Genomic DNA, 20,304 nt, shown 5'->3' with positions numbered 1-20,304 from the left:
ATCATCATCTTCATTAGTTCCGTTCATTCACCTGTTTAGCTAATCATCTTCCTCATCATTGTCATTATCATTACCGTCATCACCTGTGTTCACTCATCAGTATCACCATCACCTGTTGTCATGTCATCATCTGTCTAATCATCTTGTGTATTTAAGTTCCTTCTGTTCAGTATTCAGTTGTCGGTTATTGTTGAGTGTTAGTGTATGTTTGTGCACACGCTCACTGTTTCGAGTTTTGCCTTTGTAAATAAACTATAGAGTATTTTTGTATATCGTGGATCATCATCTTTCTTTCACCACCCGTCTGACGTTACACTAGTTCAAAACGCAGCAGCTCGAGTTCTTACCAGAACCAGGAAATATGACCATATTAGCCCAGTTCTGTCAACACTGCATTGGCTCCCTATTAAAAATCATATACTGTACATTTTTAAATATTGCTGATTACTTACAAATCACTAAGTGGTTTAGCTCTGCAGTACTTGAGCGAGCTCTTAACGCATTATAGTCCTTCACGTCTATTGCGATCTCAAAATTCCGGCCAGTTGATAATACCTAGAATATCAAAATCAACTGCTGGCGGTAGATCCTTTTCCTATTTAGCACCAAAACTTTGGAACAGTCTTCCTACCATTGTCCAGGAAGCAGACACACTCTGTCAGTTCAAAGCTAGACTAAAAACACATCTCTTTGACCTAGCTTTCACATAAGACATTATAGACTTCTATTATTCAATGTTAGGCTGCATAGATCAGGTCAGCCGTAACCGGGAACACTTCCCATAAATCCTGATGTACTCGTTACATCATAAGAAGAATGGCATCTATGCTAATTTTAGTCTTTTTGTTTATCCCGAGGTTTTCCCGCAGCCTGCCGGATCCAGGCTGTATCCAGATCTGATGAAGGACCTGCGCCTGGACCCGATGTCATAGCAGGGTGCTAAAGTGTCAACTAGTTTCTCCGTATGGAGGATCCCTTTTCCACTCTACAGATAAAGCGTTGTCGGGAAAATTTGGTTTGCATATCTACCCTGAAGTGATACAATTCTGTATCAAAATGTTAAGGCCAGACTAGCAGTTTTTTAAGGCTTGGTTTGTAGGGAATTACAAACCTGCGCACATATATTAAAACACGCATACCAATAGACTGAACTCGTAATACGCATGTGCACGCCATCAGCGTTCTCACAGGTTTTGCATTTAAAGTCTGTGTAGAGTTTCCTGTTAAAACGGTGTCGTATTAGCAGCCCCTAATTTAATAACTAATGATTGTTGCGACGGAAGTGAGTCAATCAAATTAACTTTAGCTGGAAAATAACTTTATTCAAGAACTGCTATAAAGCCAACAATCTCTGTTACTTTAAACTAACCTTGTATCTCTGTAAAGCCACTTTGGAACAATCTACATAGTTAAAAGCGCTATATAAATGAAGATGACTTGACTTAATAATACAACAAAGAACAACAGATCAAAGACAGAAATTCAATTAAATTTTTCAGATACAGCGTGTTTCTTTAACAGAAATACTGACAGAGGTCATAATCCAGTGGGATTGGCTAATCTTTCAGGAAGGTCAAAGGTCATCGTAGAGATCACATGGGTCGCTTAACTATGAACTATGTGCTGCTAGATGTAGAAGAAGCTAATGAGAGTGTTTGACAGCCTCTATTGAAACATTACACTTTTTTATTTACAGTAAACTGGATTAGATCAGAAAAATTGTGCTCATACTTTCACTGATCAAGGGTTTACAGTGCGATCAGAGGATTTGGGTTTATATATTTCACATTTATAAATAAACTGACATTTATCAATTTTACAAAGAAAATTTATTTAACGATACATTTTCAATTGAAAGGTAATTTACACACACACACACACACACACACACACACACTACTTAGATTGGGCCCAAAAAATCAAGCCCGACCCTACCCGAGCCCGGCTAGCCCGACACATTAACTGTAATTATGAGCCTGAGCCCGATTTAAACCTAAAAGACTATTTTTTAATACGTGGGCCGTCATAACTAACGTTTTCAACTACAAATCCGAGTTGTTTCAACTATTGAAATCTGTTTAGAATTATCTTAATGAATAATGCAACAAGGACGAATCATGTAAACTGCGTTGTTTGTTTATTCAGAATAGAATGGATCGCAAATGGATCCGAATGAAGAAACGTAAAAAAACAATGATGAACACAGAAAATGAACAAGAATGAACTTTGGATGGCCTAGGACTGGAGAAGTAACAAAAGAGGACATTGAAGGCTGACTATCATCCTTTCTGTCATGGCATGCTTCATGTGTCTGTTCATCGTCAAAGTCCCATTTTGTTGCTGTCGTAGGCGAGCAGCGTGCCGCACTTATTGCACTCGACAAAGCCAACACATATGTTGTCACTGCCCACGACTTGTTTAAAATGGTTCCATACCTCCGACTTTCCTCCAAACTTGCTCAAAGTTAATTCTCCTGTTTTTCTTTTTTTTCTTTACATCTTCAAGCTCCATGTTGCACTTAAGCTACACAGTACAGCACAGCAGGCCCAGTGTGATGCGTGCGAGTGGAGGAGACGCTGCACGTGACACATGACGTGTTGCATTTTGTAACTTTGTAGCCTAACTTGTGCAACTTTGTACACATTTGTTTCTTAGGCCTACTTTGCTAAAAATATATATAATGGCATAGCTTACTCCCCACCCAATTAGGCTAATAAAGTAATGATGCTTGATCAAGCATAGTATATGTCAAGCCCGAGTATAGTGGCGGGAAATATCGGCCCGCAGGTGAGGTGAGGTGAGGTGGGGTGAGGTGGGGACGGATCAAGTCCGGGCTCGGGCAGAGAATCTAAGCTCTACCACACACACACACACTGATCTTACTGTCTATATGAGGATTCATTACACACATTTATTCTGACATGTTATTTCACTGACAGAAGGTCAGCTGTGTTATTAATGTAATGAAGAGAAAATAAGAGACTCTATAACATCTCACTGTTACTGATTTATCATGCAGCTCAAAAAGCATTATGGGTAGAATCTCTCATCAGTCTATTCTCATTCATTAACACAGTCTCACTGATGATCCAGAAAGGACCCTAAACCCAGGATAGAGCGGTTGAGTGAATGTGGTCTGGACTGTGTGTATGAGGCTCACTGTGTCAGAGACGTTGTAGAAGGACAGAGTTCCTGCGCTGTGATCCACACACACTCTTATTCTCCTGCTGATGGACTTTACAGGGAGTTCAGTCTTTATGTTATTGTGTGTGAATGAGTAACCAGAGTAAGCACAGATCAAACACCAGGACTGATTATTAAGTCCAAACCGACACTCATTACTCCGTCCCTTCCTGCTGATGCTCTTGTATGACACTGATATACACACAGATCTCCCACTCCACTCAATCTCCCAGCAACAGGGTTCACACACACTCTCTCTACACAAAACCTGAGGAAACACATCAAATCTGTCTGGATGATCAGGATACGGCTGGTCTCTGTCAGTGTTAGTAATCACTCTGTTCTTCTCAGACAGAAGGAGAAGTTTATTCACTGTGTTCAGATCCAGAGTGAACCGATGGGAATCTGATGGAGAGAAAACACTCAGAATCAGGAATTATGAATCTGTCTAATATCCTGTGCAAATCATCATTATTATCCATCATCCAGGTCCCTGACACCCCCCTCTTGATAAAATATTGTCTAATCGTCTTCCCTGAATATTAATGTTGGTTATTATTCTGTTTATTATAATTAGGTCTATTATTATATTTACACTATTAAAATGGTAGAATGAATTTACCTTTAATTTAATCTTTTTTTAAAGCAACTGATACATTAATTTAGCAAGGATCCATTAAATTGATTAACCAATAAGTGTAATAATATGGTTTACAAAGTTTTGAAGCATTGTAAGCCTATTGTTGGGGATTTTCAGTGTTTTCAGCCTTAGGTGATCTTGAGCTTTTTAAATTTCCATCTGATGACTCGAAAATTAAAGAGAATTGATACAAAATCCTGTTGAGGATAAAAACATAGTGGAATAGTTTTTTACAAACTAGAGGTTTCAGTTTTCAGTTTGTTCTTCCTTTCCTGAAACTCTTGAAAAGGTTTTTTTTTTACTACTGTGATGCTACCTCTAAAACATGGATCAGTGCTTTTTTCAATGTTTTTAATTGGCTTTCAGTGAAAAAATAATCATATTTAGGTTACACTTTATTTTAAGGTGATGTAGTGACATTGTACTTTAGTAAGTACTGAGTAATATCAATTAACTACATGTACTTCCTATATAGAGTCACAGTTAGGGTTTGGGGTTACACTTTATGGTAACACTTTATTTTACAGTGTCCTTGTTACATATGTTACATTTACTTGCAATAGTAATAACAGTTAATTATGCATAATTACATGCAACTAACCCTCAACCAAACCCTAATCCTACCCTAACCCTGTAGTAAGTACATGCACTTAATTAATATTACTCAGTACTTAAATATATAATTACACTGTAACAATGACACTGTAAAATAAAGTGTAACCCACTTTATTTTAAGGTGTCATCGTTACAGTGTAATTATACATTTGAGTACTGAGTAATATTAATTAACTACCCTAACCCTATATTAATGTACTTACTATAGTATAGGGTTAGGGTAGGATTAGGATTTGGTTGAGGGTTAGTTGCATGTAATTATGCATAATTTACTGTTATTACTATGGTAAGTACATGTAACATATGTAACAAAGACACTAAAATAAAGTGATTACCGGGTTTGGTTTAGGGTTAGTTACTTGTAATTATGCACAATTTGTTATTACTATAGTAAGTACATGTTAGTAACGTGTAACCACGTCACCTCAAAGAATATGTTGAATCCCCAGATTAGGCCTGTCCTGATTTACATCTTTGTTAAAGTCACGAGTTCATTTCAAATCTTGCTTTTTTTGGATGTCAGTAAGTATGATATAGTTATGCTCTCTTTCCCACTTTGTAAATGTGCAGTAATTTTTTAAAACGACAGTAAAGACATTTAAAATGTTAATAAACATGTCTATTTTAAATCATTTAAAATAACTCACATTTCTATTTTTCATTTCATATTTCTATTTCAATCTTTCTGTTAATCAAAAAGTCCAGATAAAAACACCTCCATACATTCCAGATTATTATTTTACATTTTAAAACATATTAAAATAGAAAACAATTCTTTTAATTAGTAATAACATTCCACAATATTACTGTTTTTACTGTATCTTTGATCAAATAAGTTAAGTCTTCTTTCAAAAATATTTTTAAAAAAACGTAACAATCCCAAACTTTTTATCGGGGGTGTATATTATAGATTTGTATTTATAATATATACTTTGGTGTATATTATTACTATTTTTCACCTATATATAATTTAAAAAGCATGTAAAGAGGAATTATATGTCACGGTTCATGAATTCACTGTCTCTCTTTCTGCCTGTATGTCAGTGTGTGTGTCAGGGTGATTGCCAATCACCGTAATTATTAGTGCCAGCTGTTGCCTATCAGCCGCGCTTATGTTCATTGTTTGGTGTCTTGTGTTGTCAGATCGTTGTGAGTATTCCCAGTGTCCTGTCCTGCTTCCAGTTCTCTTTGCTACCTTGCCTGTGTTGATCTCTTGTTCTTGTTGTTTTATATTTTGCCCTGGGATTACTGTTCATCTGGAGTTTATTTCTGCATGCTGGATTCTCGTGGATTTTCTCTGCACTTCTGACATCACCGAGCGGGTTGCCTGTCGACATCCCTGCGCCACTCAGAGCAGCCATCCCTGCACCAGACTGCTTGGACTTTGCACTACACTTTATTTATAAATAAACTGTTGTTACTTGCATCTTGTATCCTCCATTTATTATCGTGACAGAATGATCTGACCACAGTATGGATGCAGCGAGTTCAACAGGTTTGAGTGAATTCATTTCGCGCAGTATTGCACGCATGGATCAACAGGAAGAACACATTTCGAACACAGGTCATGCTGTGCAAGCTCTGGTGGCACAGGTGTCCAAGCTCACCCGACAGCTCCAACTGAAGAGTCCCGCTGCGCCGCCCACACCGCCCTTTCAGCCCACTTCCATGGATCCGAGTCATCAGCCAAGATTATTCAGGTGAACCCAATTATTGCAGATCATTCTTAACTAAGTGTTCTATGTATTTCTCTCTGCAACCGCTGACTTTTAACAGCGAGTATTCGAAGGTGGCTTTCGTGCTGACCCTGCTGACTGGATGAGCGGCTCTCTGGAGAACAGCGGAGTGGGAGAACCAAGATCTCTGCTGCGCCTCGTTCCAGGCACTCTCCGAAGAAACGAAGAGAGTCTTCGACCGTGCGGTGGCGGGTAGAGAGGCTGCCAGGCTATTCGCCATCCTCCAGCCAGGAGACCGATCCGTATTGGAGTACTCCATCGAGTTTCGCACACTGACCGCAGAGTGCCATTGGAACGAGGAGGCGCAGTGGGACATGTTCCTGCATGGGCTGGCTGACCGTGTTCAGAAAGAGATCTACGCCCTAGACCAAAGGTCACTAACAGGCGGACCGCGGTCCGGGTCCGGACCCAGAAGCCGTCCAATACGGACCCGGACCTACAGCCAAAACCATAGGCGTTTTGTCCACAAACTAAGTCCTTTGAACAAAAAACAATAACAAAAGAAAGCATAAAGCCTTTCTTTAAAGTGAATTTCGTTTTGTATTAATTGTATCTTAATTTTAATCAATGTTTCATTATAAATAAGTAAATATAAATATAACTTCTCAGCTGTTCGCTTGCAATAGTCACAAGCACAGTGACAGGCTGGTAGCAGAGCAATCAATTCTGTGAATTACACTGCGCAAATAAAAGTAATAGCAGGCTACCCATCGGATGAAGAAGGGTTGGCTCTCCACAGAACAATAAAATATTAATTTTTATTTCATTTTATTTTTCGTGTTCGCATTTATGAGGAAAAAACAATGTTACAGACGCGACCGCTCTGTAACGGCACTTAAAGACTGTTTTAAAACGTCCACAGACCTCAAATAGAAAGCACAAAGCCTTTCTTTAAAGTGAATTTCGTTTTGTATTAATTGTATCTTAATTTTAATAAATTTTTCATCAACCAATTGATTTAATAAGTAATAAGTAGGCTATATAACAGACAATAGATAATCATGACGGAGGCGCCGGTGACTGAACTGGAGTGCGTCTCATAAATGAACCGAAACTCAACATAAGCCTACTTGCCTCACAGACCTGATAAATACATCTATAGAAAGCTTGAATTTTTAAAAAAGAACAATTCAAAACGAAAGAAAAAACAGACTGCTCTCTGCTTATGTAATCCGTTAGTGTGCATTTCTCTCTGGTGCCTTCACTACTGCGTGCCTTCATAACTTCATCTTTCCATCCGACACTGACAGAAAACACTTGTTTATTAATAAACAATTAAAATGTCTGCTATATTTTACATAGGCCTATTCATAATCATTACTTTCGCTGGTTCTTTGTGACAGCTTTTAGTTGCTTTATTGGCAGCGCCACCCATGTTACATGAGCGTCACATCCGCACCGCACCGCACCCCGAATTTATTTAGATTTTTGTCTGAAAATACGCTCAAGTCCTGTTAAGACTTGTAGCCTATATAAAACCCATGAGAACCGTGGGGAGTGAAAATATGAAGCAGAAACGCTTAATGTCAGATAACGTGCATAATAATTGGACTTTGGGTTCGAGTTTTTTAACCGTTTTCAGTGGTTATGAGGAGCAATATGAGAGAGAAATTTGGTAATCATTATTTAGGTAGGCTACATTAAACCACGTCATGTCATATTGTCAACATAGCTTATGAAGCTGAATAGTGGGTCATTATGTCTAATAATGATTTTTGAAAACTTAAGGCTTTCTTCTTCATAAAACGAGTCATCACATTTTGTATAGGCTACATTTTTATTTTATTTACATTAGTAAGCAGGACATCGTCTTTTTCAAAACATGACATGAGCGAAAGAGGAAAAAAAATGAAGGCGTCATTGTACCCAGCACTTCTGAAAATGCACTTACGAATGTGTGTCTGTCCCCAGCACATTTCAAACCAAACTGACGCCCATGGCCAAAACAGAAGGTTATGATTTTAAACCGGACTAGGCGCTTCTATTTTCACTGGCACAGCTTTTGTAGTCTTTATGGTAGTGGTGTAGCGGATGATGAAACTCACAGAACAATTGCATGCGAGTAAAGACATCCCACGTGATAACCCTCAGCCAATCAAGTTTGAGCATTCCAGGCAGTAAACATTGCGAGTTTACGGTGCAGACAGATGAGAGAGAGGCAAGTTACACAGGAAAAGACGGTAGAAATAAAAAAGAAAGATAGCGATACATGAGGAAACCAAAGGGAGCGAAACAGGCGAGTGAGGCGGATAAAGTTGAGGAAAAGACTGAGGTGGAGAAAGGGAGAGAAACTGACGAGTGAGGCGGAGGAAGTTGAGAAAAAGACGAGTGAGGCGGAGAAAGTTGAGGAAAAGACTGAGACGGAGAAAGGGAGAGATACAGACGAGTGAGACGGAGAAAAGGAGAGATACAGAAGAGTGAGACGGAGAAAGGGAGAGATACAGAAGAGTGAGGCGGAGAAAGGGAGAGATACAGACGAGTGAGGCGGAGAAAGTTGAGGAAAAGACTGAGACGGAGAAAGGGAGAGATACAGACGAGTGAGACGGAGAAAAGGAGAGATACAGACGAGTGAGACGGAGAAAAGGAGAGATACAGACAAGTGAGGCGGAGAAAGTTGAGGAAAAGACAAGTGAGACGGAGAAAGGGAGAGATACAGACAAGTGAGACGGAGAAAAGGAGAGATACAGAAGAGTGAGACGGAGAAAGGGAGAGATACAGAAGAGTGAGGCAGAGAAAGGGAGAGATACAGACGAGTGAGGCGGAGAGATACAGACGAGTGAGGCGGAGAAAGGGAGAGATACAGACGAGTGAGGCGGAGAGATACAGACGAGTGAGGCGGAGAAAGGGAGAGATACAGACGAGTGAGGCGGAGAAAGGGAGAGATACAGACGAGTGAGGTGGAGAAAGTTGAGGAAAAGACAAGTGAGACGGAGAAAGGGAGAGATACAGACAAGTGAGACGGAGAAAAGGAGAGATACAGAAGAGTGAGACGGAGAAAGGTAGAGAAAAATAAGGAACAAATGGCGCTCTCCAAAAAAAGAAAAGTGGACAGTGAAAATAGAGCATTTAATCCAGAATGGACAGACTCATTTCTGTTCATACTTCCGACTGGGAGCACTAAACCAGTGTGTCTCATATGTTCAGAAACCGTGGCACTTATTAAAAGTGGCAATGTGAAACGCCATTATGAGACAAAACATAAAGGTTATGAACAAACATACCCACTCAAATCTGAATTAAGATCACAGAAAATAAGTAGTCTCAGAGCCCAATATGACCAGTCCACCAGGATCCTGAGCCACACATTCACTGCCCAACAACGTGCTCATGAGTGTTCCCTCAGAGTTGCTTGGATTTTGGGTCAACACAAAAAGCCATTTACTGATGGAGGGGTTGTCAAAGAATGCATGAGTGCAGTAGCTGAAACACTACTTGAGGGAAAACAAAAACAAGAGCTTTGTGATAAAATAAAGCAAATACCCATGTCAGCATCATCTGCCACAAAGAAAAGTGAAATATTAACTCAGGATGTGCTAACCCAGCTAGATGAAGCCATGCATAAGGCACCATGTGTAGGCTTAGCTGTGGATGAGTCCACTGACATGTGTGACAATGCTCAGCTGTTAGTGTATGCCAGGTTTTTCAACACAGACCAGAAAGCATTCTGTGAAGACCTGTTAGGTGTCACTCCCCTTCAGACCAGTACAAGAGGAGAAGACATCTACCTGGCCATTAAGGAGATGTTAACAAAAAGAGGAATAGAGCCAAAACAAGTGGTTTCAATAACCACAGATGGAGCCCCTGCTATGATAGGGAGAGAGAAAGGAGCTGTAGCAAGACTGAAAGAGGACAATCCTGAGCTCATAGCTTACCATTGCATCATTCATCAATCTGTCCTCTGTGCCTCCCTGTCAGATGAGCATGCTGAGGTGATGAATACAATGATGAAAATGATCAATTTTCTCAGAGCATCCTCTTCCTACCAGCATCGCATGCTTAGGGAATTCCTCAGAGAAGTTGATGCCAATGCTGATGATCTTTTGCTGCACAACAATGTGAGATGGCTCAGCAAAGGCAGGGTGTTAGCGCGCTTTTGGTCCATCAGGAGGGAATTAGCATCTTTTTTGGCAGAGCTAAGAAGTCAGAAGGCAACACAGTTTTCTCTCTTTATAGAAAATGAGAAATGGATGGATAATGTGGCCTTTTTGGTTGATATCACTTCACATCTGAATGAACTGAATTTGAGGTTACAGGGCAAGGACAATTCAATTTGTGAACTGATGACAGCTGTCCGCTCCTTTCAGAGGAAACTTGAGGTTTTCAAGGAAGACCTGCAGGGAGACTGTGTACACTTCCCAGCAGTGCAGGAACAGGTTCAGGGACAGAGAGATTTGTCTTCTTTTGTTAACTTTATTGATAAGCTGATTGTAAACTTCAGCAACCGTTTTGACAGCTTCAGCTTTGGAGAGCAGCTCACCATGTTCATTCAGAATCCATTTCTGATCACAGATGTCAGGGGGTTCTCGAAGGAAGTCACACAGCACTTTAAATGGGTAAATGCTGGGCCTATCAAGATGCAATTGGTTGATCTCCAAGCAGATGTGGCCCTGAAAGAGCAGTTTGTAAGAACTGACCCTTCCCTTTTCTGGCTCCAAATGGTCCCTGAGACAGCTTTTCCAGGTCTGAGGAAAGTAGCCCTATACATCTTGACCATGTTTGGCTCCACATACAACTGCGAAGCAGCTTTCTCCACAATGAACTTTATCAAAAATAAATATCGTTCCAGGCTCACGAATGAGCACCTTCACATGTGTATGAGCAATCCTGGCAAGACAAGCTAGAGCTCAATTCTCTCACTGAGCAAAAAAGTGGGGGAGTGGGATATAAGATGGGAAGAAAGTGATACTCTAAAACTGTTCAATTGTTAAGATGTGTTGAGATTTATTATCTGTAAAATTGGTTGAGACTGTTGAGTCAATATGTGAAACAGAAAAGGGGACATTTTCCTCCCTTTTATTATTCTGAAGTTAAGCACTTTTTTTGAACATGCACAATTTTCACATTTTATTTATTTTCTTATTTTGAAATGCAGCCCTACTTTTATATAGTTAATGAGAGAATATTATACATATCTACTACAGTCATTCATATATGTTCAGTTCTATGTTATGTGACAATAAATATTGTCAAAAAGTTTTTGAATTTTACTGAATTCATTTGATTTGTCAGTCAGGTATTGATTACATGCAGATGTTGTTACAACTACTAGGCTACTTGAATATATATGACACTAAATAGTTAGACATTATGATCTTCCGGACCTTTGCTTCAAGAAATTTTCTCTAACTGGACCTCTTTAAATTTTAGTTGAATACCCCTGCCCTAGACCTTCCACAGAGTCTGAACGGGCTGATTGAACTGGCACTGAGAGTGGATGCTCGTCTGAATCGGATGGAACGACTTACACGCCCAATCAGACTACCTGGAGTCCTCGATGTCCCACAGGCCAGCGCCGGGGACACGGTCAGCCCCGTTTTCGATCATGAGCCCATGCAGATGGGTAGAGCTTGGCTTTCCCGGGAGGAGAGAGAGAGGCGGAGGTCCAAGGGACTATGCCTCTATTGCGGAGGAGCGGGCCACTTCCTATACTCCTGCCCAGTAAAAGATCGAGTCCGGTAGTGAAGATGAGGCTACTATCGGGTGGGATCTCTGCTGAGAAGACCTCATCATCCACTCTCCTCCCGGTAAGACTGAGATGGGCAACCCAATCTCACCACTGTCAAGCCTTACTGGACTCAGGAGTAGAAGGCAACTTCATGGTCCAGACTTTTGCTCACAAGTATCAGATTCCCATCACATCACTCGCTCACAAGATTTCTGTCAACTCCCTCAATGGACAAGAACTCCCTAACATTTCTCTCACCACCGAACCTATCACCTTCATCACATCAGGCAATCACACAGAAACACTGTAATTTCTACTTTTGGACTCCCCGTTAGCACCCATAGTTCTTGGCCACCCATGACTGGTACAACACAACCCCAGGGTGGATTGGGGCCAAGATTCTATCTCGACCTGGAGTGATCAATGTTATGCATCTTGTCTAGTGTCTGCTTGTTCGTCTGTGTCTGGTTCTGTGTTTCAGGAGGAGGCAGTGAATTTGTCAAACGTGCCCGCTGAGTACCTCGACCTGAAGGAAGTGTTCAGTAAGTCCCATGCTGCTTCTCTTCCTCCGCATCGTCCCTATGACTGTCCCATAGATTTACTGCCAGGTAAGTCTCTGCCTAAAGGCAAGTTATATTCGCTTTCTGCTCCAGAAAGGGAGGCCATGGAGAAATATATTTCTGATTCTCTAGCAACGGGGTTCATCCGTCCTTCCTCTTCTCCAGCGGGGGCGGGGCTCTTTTTTGTGGGGAAGAAGGACGGGTCTCTGTGACCGTGTATTGATTACCGGGGGCTGAACAACATCACAGTAAAGAATACTTATCCTTTGCGTTGATGTCTTCAGCCTTCGAGCGGTTGCAGGGAGCATCTGTCTTCACAAAATTGGATTTACGCAATGCTTATCATTTGGTCCGCATAAGGAAGGGAGCTAAATGGAAAACCGCATTCAACACTCCCAGGGGACACTTTGAATATTTGGTTATGCCTTTTGGCCTGTCCAACTCCCCAGCGGTTTTTCATGCACTCGTCAATGACGTGCTGAGAGATATGGTAGATCAGTTCATATATGTCTACCTGGATGACATATAGATTTTTTCTTCTTCTCTCCAGGAACACGTTCAGCACGTCAGACGAGTGCTTCAGAGGTTGCTAGAGAATGGGCTTTTTGTCAAGGCGGAGAAATGCGCTTTTCATGCAGTCTGTTCCTTTCTTAGGGTACATCATCTCGTCTGAGGGAGTGCATATGGATCCTGACAAGGTTAAGGCTGTGGTAGAGTGGCCAAGTCCAGATTCCTGTAAGGCCCTACAGAGGTTTCTGGGGTTCGCCAATTTCTATCGGCATTTCATTAGCAACTTCAGCCAACTAGCCGCGCCTCTGACTGCCTTGAACTCCCCCAGAACGACGTTCAGGTGGTCCGATACAGCCGAAGCTGTATTCGCCAATCTGAAAAGTTGCTTTGTTTCGGCTCCCATCCTGATTGCCCCTGATCCTTCGTGTCAGTTCGTGGTGGAGGTCGACGCGTCAGAGGTGGGGGTAGGCACGGTTCTTTCCCAACGCTCTCCCACAGATGACAAGATGCATCATTGCGTGTTTTTGTCTCACCGGTTATCACCTGCCGAACGTAACTGTGACATTGGTAATAGAGAGTTGTTAGCAGTCAAGAAGAAGTTGGAAGAATGGTGTCATTGGTTAGAAGGGTCGGGGGTACCTTTTATCGTTTGGACCGATCACAAGAACCTGGAATATATTAGATCTGCCAAAAGTCTCAACTCCAGGCAGGCTCGGTGGGCACTTTTTGATTTTTCTCTCTTGTACTGCCCGGGTTCCAAGAACATCAAACCCGACTCTTTATCTCGTATTTTTGATCCATCCGAACGCCCGTCCACACCCGAGTGTATTTTACCTGAGACATTATTTATCTCCACACTCACATGGGAGATCGAATCGAAGGTTACGACGACCTTAGAAGGGGTAAGAGCAGCCATCCCTGCACCAGACTGCTTGGACTTTGCTGTACATTTCATTTATAAATAAAGTGTTGTTACTTGCATCTTGTATCCTCCATTTATTATCATGACATTATATTTCTGAGTGTTAAATAACTGCTTTAGAAATCTGGCACTGAAACCTTTAATTACGTAGATTAACTTGGACATTAACTTATATCAGTGCCATTGTTTTGTCTCAAGATGCACACCAGTAATGTTTTTTTTCTAAGGTACGTTTATAAAAGCTACTTAAATGCCCTAATTGAACTAAGGCTTAATCCTGGCTTAATCTAAGCTCTGTCTGTGAAACCAGGTCTACAAGTTTCATCTCGTAAATCTTTGGCATTTGCGCGCCTTTAAAAAAGATATTGCTAAGTAATTGCTAATTACGAAGACATTTCTAATATGATCTTCTACATGATATGAGATGATGGAGGGTCATTTCTGAGATCAGAATCTCCAGGACTTTACCTCTGTCAGAGATCTTCTTCAGCTTCTCTGTGCAGAAATTCTCCAGTTTGTCCCTCAGCTGACGGACAGATTCTCTCATGCCATCAAAAAAGGAGAGAGAACAGAAGGGATTGTCATTTCCGTCTGTAGATTCAGGAGGAGCTGAGAGAGACTGGAAACTCTGCAGAAAACAGAAATCAAAGCTCATCACCTCCACACTTCATCAATAATCTGCACTACTGTCAGATTTGTGCGGCTCTTGTTGATCTTTAGTAATTCTCCTCAATCCAGCACTTTCACATCATCAACTTCATTCTTCTCATATTCATAATATAATACTAGTGCTATAAGTTCTAGTGTTTGACACTTGCACTATATGTGAACTTTCTAGGAAAACACTTGGATGATCAAACATCTGGCAATATCATTAATATAAGAGATCAAGTGCATCAATGGTGTCACATGGAAGGGACTGAGAAGATTTGATTCATTCTGAATTCTTTGGAACACACCGAACATCACGAAGATCAACACTTCAGTCAACAGCTCATTCTGCTCAATCCAGCACTTTCACAGCATCAGCTTCATTCTTCTCATATTCATTACATCATACTAGTGCTATAAGTTCTAGTGTTTGACACTTACACTGTATCTGAACTTTTGCTCATTCTGCTGTCATGAAATGTTTCTCTGTGAGTCTCGTGATCAAGTCCACTATGATCCTGTTCTTCTAGATCTCTGTTACCTGCAGGAAATGGATGTGATCCTGTGTGTGTGAAAGCTGCTCCAGCTCAGCGTCTCTCCTCCTCAGATCATTGATCTCCTGCTCCAGTCGCTCCAGTCGTCCTTCAGCTCGACTCACTGCAGTCTTTTCCTGATCTCTGATCCGCTGTGTCGCCTCAGAGCGGCTTCTCTCAATGGAGCGGATGAGCTCAGTGAAGATCTTCTCACTGTCCTCCACTGCTGTCTGTGCAGAGCGCTGTTACACACACATCACAATCACACAGTGAGCTTCAGTGAGTCCTGACTGAGACTTCTCAAACTTCTCTTCTTCTCCAGACTCACCTTATGAGACGCCACAGCCTCTCTCAGCTGCTGAATATCTTTCTCTCTCTGCTGGATCCTCTGCTGGAACGACCTCTGCGTCTCCTTCAGCTGGTGCTAAAGGACAAACCAATGACAGGAGAAACATCACACAAATCATCAGGTAAACAGATATGAATCCAATATCTGTGAAGTGGTGAGACTGAGGGGTTAAAGATCTTACATGGTAAGGTTATTTTCATCAATTTATTTAATCAATTTTATAAGGATAGTTCACCCAGAAATGTAAATTCGTTCATTGTTTACTCATCCTCATGTCTTTCCAAACTTGTATGATTTTCTCTTGCATAACACAAAATAATGTATTATGAATAATGTCTCTGTTTCTAGGGCTAAAACAGCATTCAGACAGTGAGGGTGAAAACATACATTAAATATGTAAATGTATTCTAGTAGACCCATAAACAAAATGATAAGCCTGTAAATGAGTATTATGAGACTCCTTTAAGTTCATACCTGTTTCTCTGTCCTCTGAGCTGCAGCTGATCCAGTGTCGTGGTTTTTATGTTCATCCATCATACATAACACACATATACACTTCTGATCAGTGCGGCAGAAAACATCAAGGAGTTTATCATGTGTTTGGCAGATCATCTCCTGCAGTCGTCCAGTGGCATCAGTCAGATTGTGTCTCTTTCTTTTAAAGAAACTCTCATGTTGTTCAAGGTGATTCAGACAGTAAGAGTTCAGACACCCCAGACAGGACTTGACGGCTTTGCGTTTTCTTCCAGTACAGACGTCACACTGCACATCTCCAGCTCCAGCGTAACAGTCAGCAGGAAGTTTAGTCTTCAGTTTCTCCAGCACTTCAGCCAGAATGGTGTTTTTACCTAAAGCAGGTCTTGGACTGAAGGTCTGTCTGCACTGAGGGCAGCTGTAGACTCTCATCTGATCCTCCTGATCCCAGCGGCCTGTAATACAGCTCTTACAGTAACTGTGTCCACAGGGAATGGTCACTGGATCCTTCAGGAGATCCAGACACACTGAACACAGGAACATATCCTGAGAAATTCTGGCTTCTGCCATTTTACTGCATAAATACAGAGATACAAACACACAACAGCTCAACTTTACTTCAGTTTCTCTTTCTCTTTCTCTGAACAGTTTCCTGTTTCCTGCTTCTGTAGTTTGAGTGAGGTGTGCAAAACAGGCGTGTCTGTAAAGCAGCTTCCTCATTCCTGGTCCCACACACATTGTGTTTAATCAGACACACACTCAAAGAATAGAAGTTAAAGAGAAGCAAGACAACACCCTTAATATATGGAGTTAATATTGTGCCATAATTAAACTAACACATCCAGCATTTTACAAACAAACTCGATCTGCTTTGCAAAGGAAAACTCGACTCGCAAACAAACAGAAAGCAATGTGCAAGTACAAAGGTCAATTTGAGCGAAAATGCAGTGGAGTAACAAATATGTATTGTGTTTTACAAATATAAATATATGAGCCTAGATAATATTTCACAAATAAATACAAACCATCCTACAAATTGCATGTAACCTTTGAACAAATACCAAATCTAGTGCATACAAATGCATATCTGTCTGTTATGATTGTGAGACTTGGCTTTTTATGAGATCTCTCGGCTCGATTTTCTCACAAATGTGTCCAGGCAGATTTTCTCACAAATGCAGTTGAGCAACTTCCTCAAGTTGGATTAATTTAGAGCTAGTCTCCCGGGAGAAGCACTGATTTGAAACTTGCCTTTGCCTACAGCTGAGGAAAATGACCGGTGAACAGGTGTGTGTCTGTCTTACTTTAACTATAATTAACCTTCTTAAGGTTTTCTTTTGTAAAATGTTTATTGCATATCTAGACAGAAATCCACATTAGCACTTAATAGCAATTCACTCTCTCTAAGATAGGGGAATCTATAAGCTGAAACTCGGCCATCATATGTTGCTTTTTTACATTTTTGTAAAAACGTTACATTTACTGAATGAGTCTATTTCTTTTGTTCTCCATAAATTAATGAGAACCTCCTTTCATTTAATTGAAAGGAGGGTCCCACTTATTTATTTATTTATTTATTTAGTTGGAATTCAGTCACCTTTAACTGTTAATGTAATAAAATAATGAATGAACAAAACAAACAATATACAATTGTTTCTTAACTTGCCTGTGACGTATGCAGTGCCCAAATTATTATTTTGGACAGACAAATGAAACCCTACTTTCAATTAAATGAAATGTTCTCATTAATGTATGGAGAACGAAAGAAATAGATTTGTTCAGTGTAGACATCATCACTAATTTAGTCATTTTGTATGCGTCCGATGCAGAATTTAAAAAAAAAAAGCAACGTATGATGGCAGAGCTTTCAGCTTATAGCTGGATTCCCCTATCCTAGAGAGAGTGAAGTGCTACTAAGTGCTAATGTGGATTTCTGTCTAGATGCAATAAACATTTTGCAAAAGAAAACCTCAAAAAGGTTAATTATAGATAAAGTAAGACAGAAAGAGCTCTGTGTCTGCTGCTCACTCGCATTCGTTTAGTTGGCATGAACGCGTTTCATCAACAGTTCATGTTTAGATAATGCCAGATTTGACAATCATACACACTGCTCGAACATTCTAAAACTCTACAAAACCAGTTGAAACAACTGGATTGCACACTTCAATTGATTTTTTTTTAAACGAAAAACCTTTAAATACATTAGCTACAATATTTAGAATTTAATTAAGATAGGGCCTATTTGGACACATCGAGAGATTTATCCTGAAAGGAATTTTGTCTTTGCCTGCTCTGAATCATCAGGCTGGCTATCCGACACTCTCCATATGAAAGACGGGACATTAACACCTTGTCGTGCACCCCCACGATAAAGCCACTGAACTGCCCCTCCAAACCCCCCACAGGCTCTGAGAGGAGAGGAGCGTCTGGGACAAAGAGAAGTCACAATTCACACTTAGACATTAGCATTATTAAAGTGTTGATAATGAAGGAATAAATCATTTAGGCTACACGTTGTAATATTTCTGTCATAGAAGTTTGAACAAAATGTTCAACGAAATACAAACTTTAAACTCATGTTAATTTGTTATCATGAAAAAAAACCTCAACTCAATATTAAATTCCACAGGGATCTTTGGATCCATAAAACCAGAGGGTGCGATTTGTGAATTAAGCAGAAGGCGATTATTTTTATTTATTCAAATAAATCTCAAACCACAGTGGGTATTTTGTGCTGCTGTTAAACTAAATAACATTTATAGAATAATTATGAACTTAAATGACATTTTTTTGCATCATTTCGACAAAGAAATTATTTGATCTGTTTTTACATTTTGATTTAGAGCGATTTACATTTAATTGGAGCGAGATTTTCACTCTTGCCTTGTCCTTTCCTCATTTGGAAGCACTCAAATGATAACTAAACATGTTTGAGTAGATCCTCTGAACCTCTCGGTTTCATATGGATTACATAATCAGATAACATTTATTAAATATTTAGACATTTAAAGCTTTAAAGAAAATGTAGACATATTTCTTATCGTGACTGAGCTGAGGCAAGTGGCTTTCGGTTAATTTTTGTGACGTGCAGTTCCCGGAGACAGAGACGACAGGAAACGTTTAGTCATTAGCCTATTGTGAGTGTACATGAATAAAAGTTTACAGTTTTGAATGATGTACTTTTGGATGTAATCCAAAAGTATATTAAGTTATTTTAGCTGTTATGAGAAAAATAAGTCCAAATGAATGTGCCGCAGCGTCTGTCGAACGCTAATTCAACATCCCAGAATAAAACCCAATTTTAGAACAATGCGTAGCGCCACTCGGCATGGTGTGACAAAATACTTAATTATAAACCTCAATATTTCATTCAAAACTATCTCAAAACACTTTGTGACATTTAGAAAAGCCTCTTTTTCGAAGGACATCCTGGGATTTTTAGTCCCCGTCACTACACTGGGGCGTTAGGACCCACACAGACCACAGTGTGAGCGCCCCCTGCTGGCCACACTAACACCTAGTTTTCTCAGGAGGTCTCCCATCCAGGTACTAACCAGGCTCAGCCCTGCTTAGCTTCAGGGGGCAAACAGCCTTGGGCTACAGGGTGATATGGCTGCTGGCATTATGATACAACAATCTTACATTTGGGAGCAATTTAGCGAGAACATACACTGCATACTTTTTTGTAATAATTGTGTACCAATAGCCTACATACTATAAGATTTTAAAAAATGACAGGGTACATATCTATGCATTTATACAGTTTTTTTTTTTTATAGCAAAAGTGCAGATGTTTAAGTTTGGGCTTACATGTTTTAAGGCAAGTAAAGCTAAAACTATTGCAGTTTTTTTTAAATACTGGGAAATATAATCTTGTTCCATGTAGTTACAGGGAAAGTGGTGCTTGTTATCCTATTGTTCCATGTAGTTACAGGGTAAGTGTGACATTGCGGGTCATAAATTATAGTAGTGCTTGTTACCCTCTTGTTCCATGTAGTTACAGGGTAAGTGTGACATTGCGGGTCGTAAATTATAGTAGTGCTTGTTACCCTCTTGTTCCATGTAGTTACAGGGTAAGTGTGACATTGCGGGTCGTAAATTAAAGTAGTGCTTGTTACCCTCTTGTTCCATGTAGTTACAGGGTAAGTACAAGAAAAGTACACACAAAATCTAATATCACTGATTCGGAAACCTTTATTTGAAAAACAACTTATTACAGTTGGTCTGAAGCGATAGTCTACAGTTTAAAAAGTTTTAAATATTGTAATTTTTCTTACAAACACCTATCGTTTCACTTAAATAACTAAACTTCAACAACATAAGGGCAGATCCTCTGAGCGCTGCTGATGATGCAGTGAAGTGACGCTCGAGTGATCAAGTATTCCAATGTGTAAAAAAAGCTTTCATTCGATTCCTCCATCCTCCTTTTCTTTCCTTGCGTCCTTCCCTCGCATCCTACAGGGGAT

At 40.2% G+C, this 20,304-nt stretch overlaps 1 protein-coding gene across 2 annotated transcripts; it reads right to left on the bottom strand.

Moving 5' to 3' along the window:
* Positions 1 to 1,670: 1,670 nt before the first annotated feature.
* Positions 1,671 to 16,506, bottom strand: LOC307157353 (E3 ubiquitin/ISG15 ligase TRIM25-like; the record flags this gene model as incomplete). 2 transcript variants are annotated; one of them, XM_079869242.1, is made up of 5 exons in its annotated part: positions 1,671 to 3,588; positions 14,300 to 14,459; positions 15,024 to 15,257; positions 15,344 to 15,439; positions 15,839 to 16,506. In XM_079869242.1, 5 exons carry the CDS (start codon positions 16,406 to 16,408, stop codon positions 3,068 to 3,070), a joined length of 1,581 nt encoding a protein of 526 aa, XP_079725368.1. In that variant the 3' UTR covers positions 1,671 to 3,067. The 2 variants fall into 2 exon arrangements, with proteins under 2 accessions (XP_079725368.1, XP_079725369.1); XM_079869243.1 differs by having other exon boundaries at positions 1,677 to 3,588; positions 14,300 to 14,357; positions 15,839 to 16,408.
* Between the last annotated feature and the right edge of the window lie 3,798 nt (positions 16,507 to 20,304).

Source organism: Squalius cephalus (genome assembly GCF_949319135.1).
Source record: "Squalius cephalus genome assembly, chromosome: 4".
Lineage (NCBI taxonomy): Eukaryota > Metazoa > Chordata > Actinopteri > Cypriniformes > Leuciscidae > Squalius > Squalius cephalus.
The sequence above is the reverse complement of the archived record's forward strand: the minus strand, read 5'-3'. Positions and strand labels throughout refer to the sequence as shown.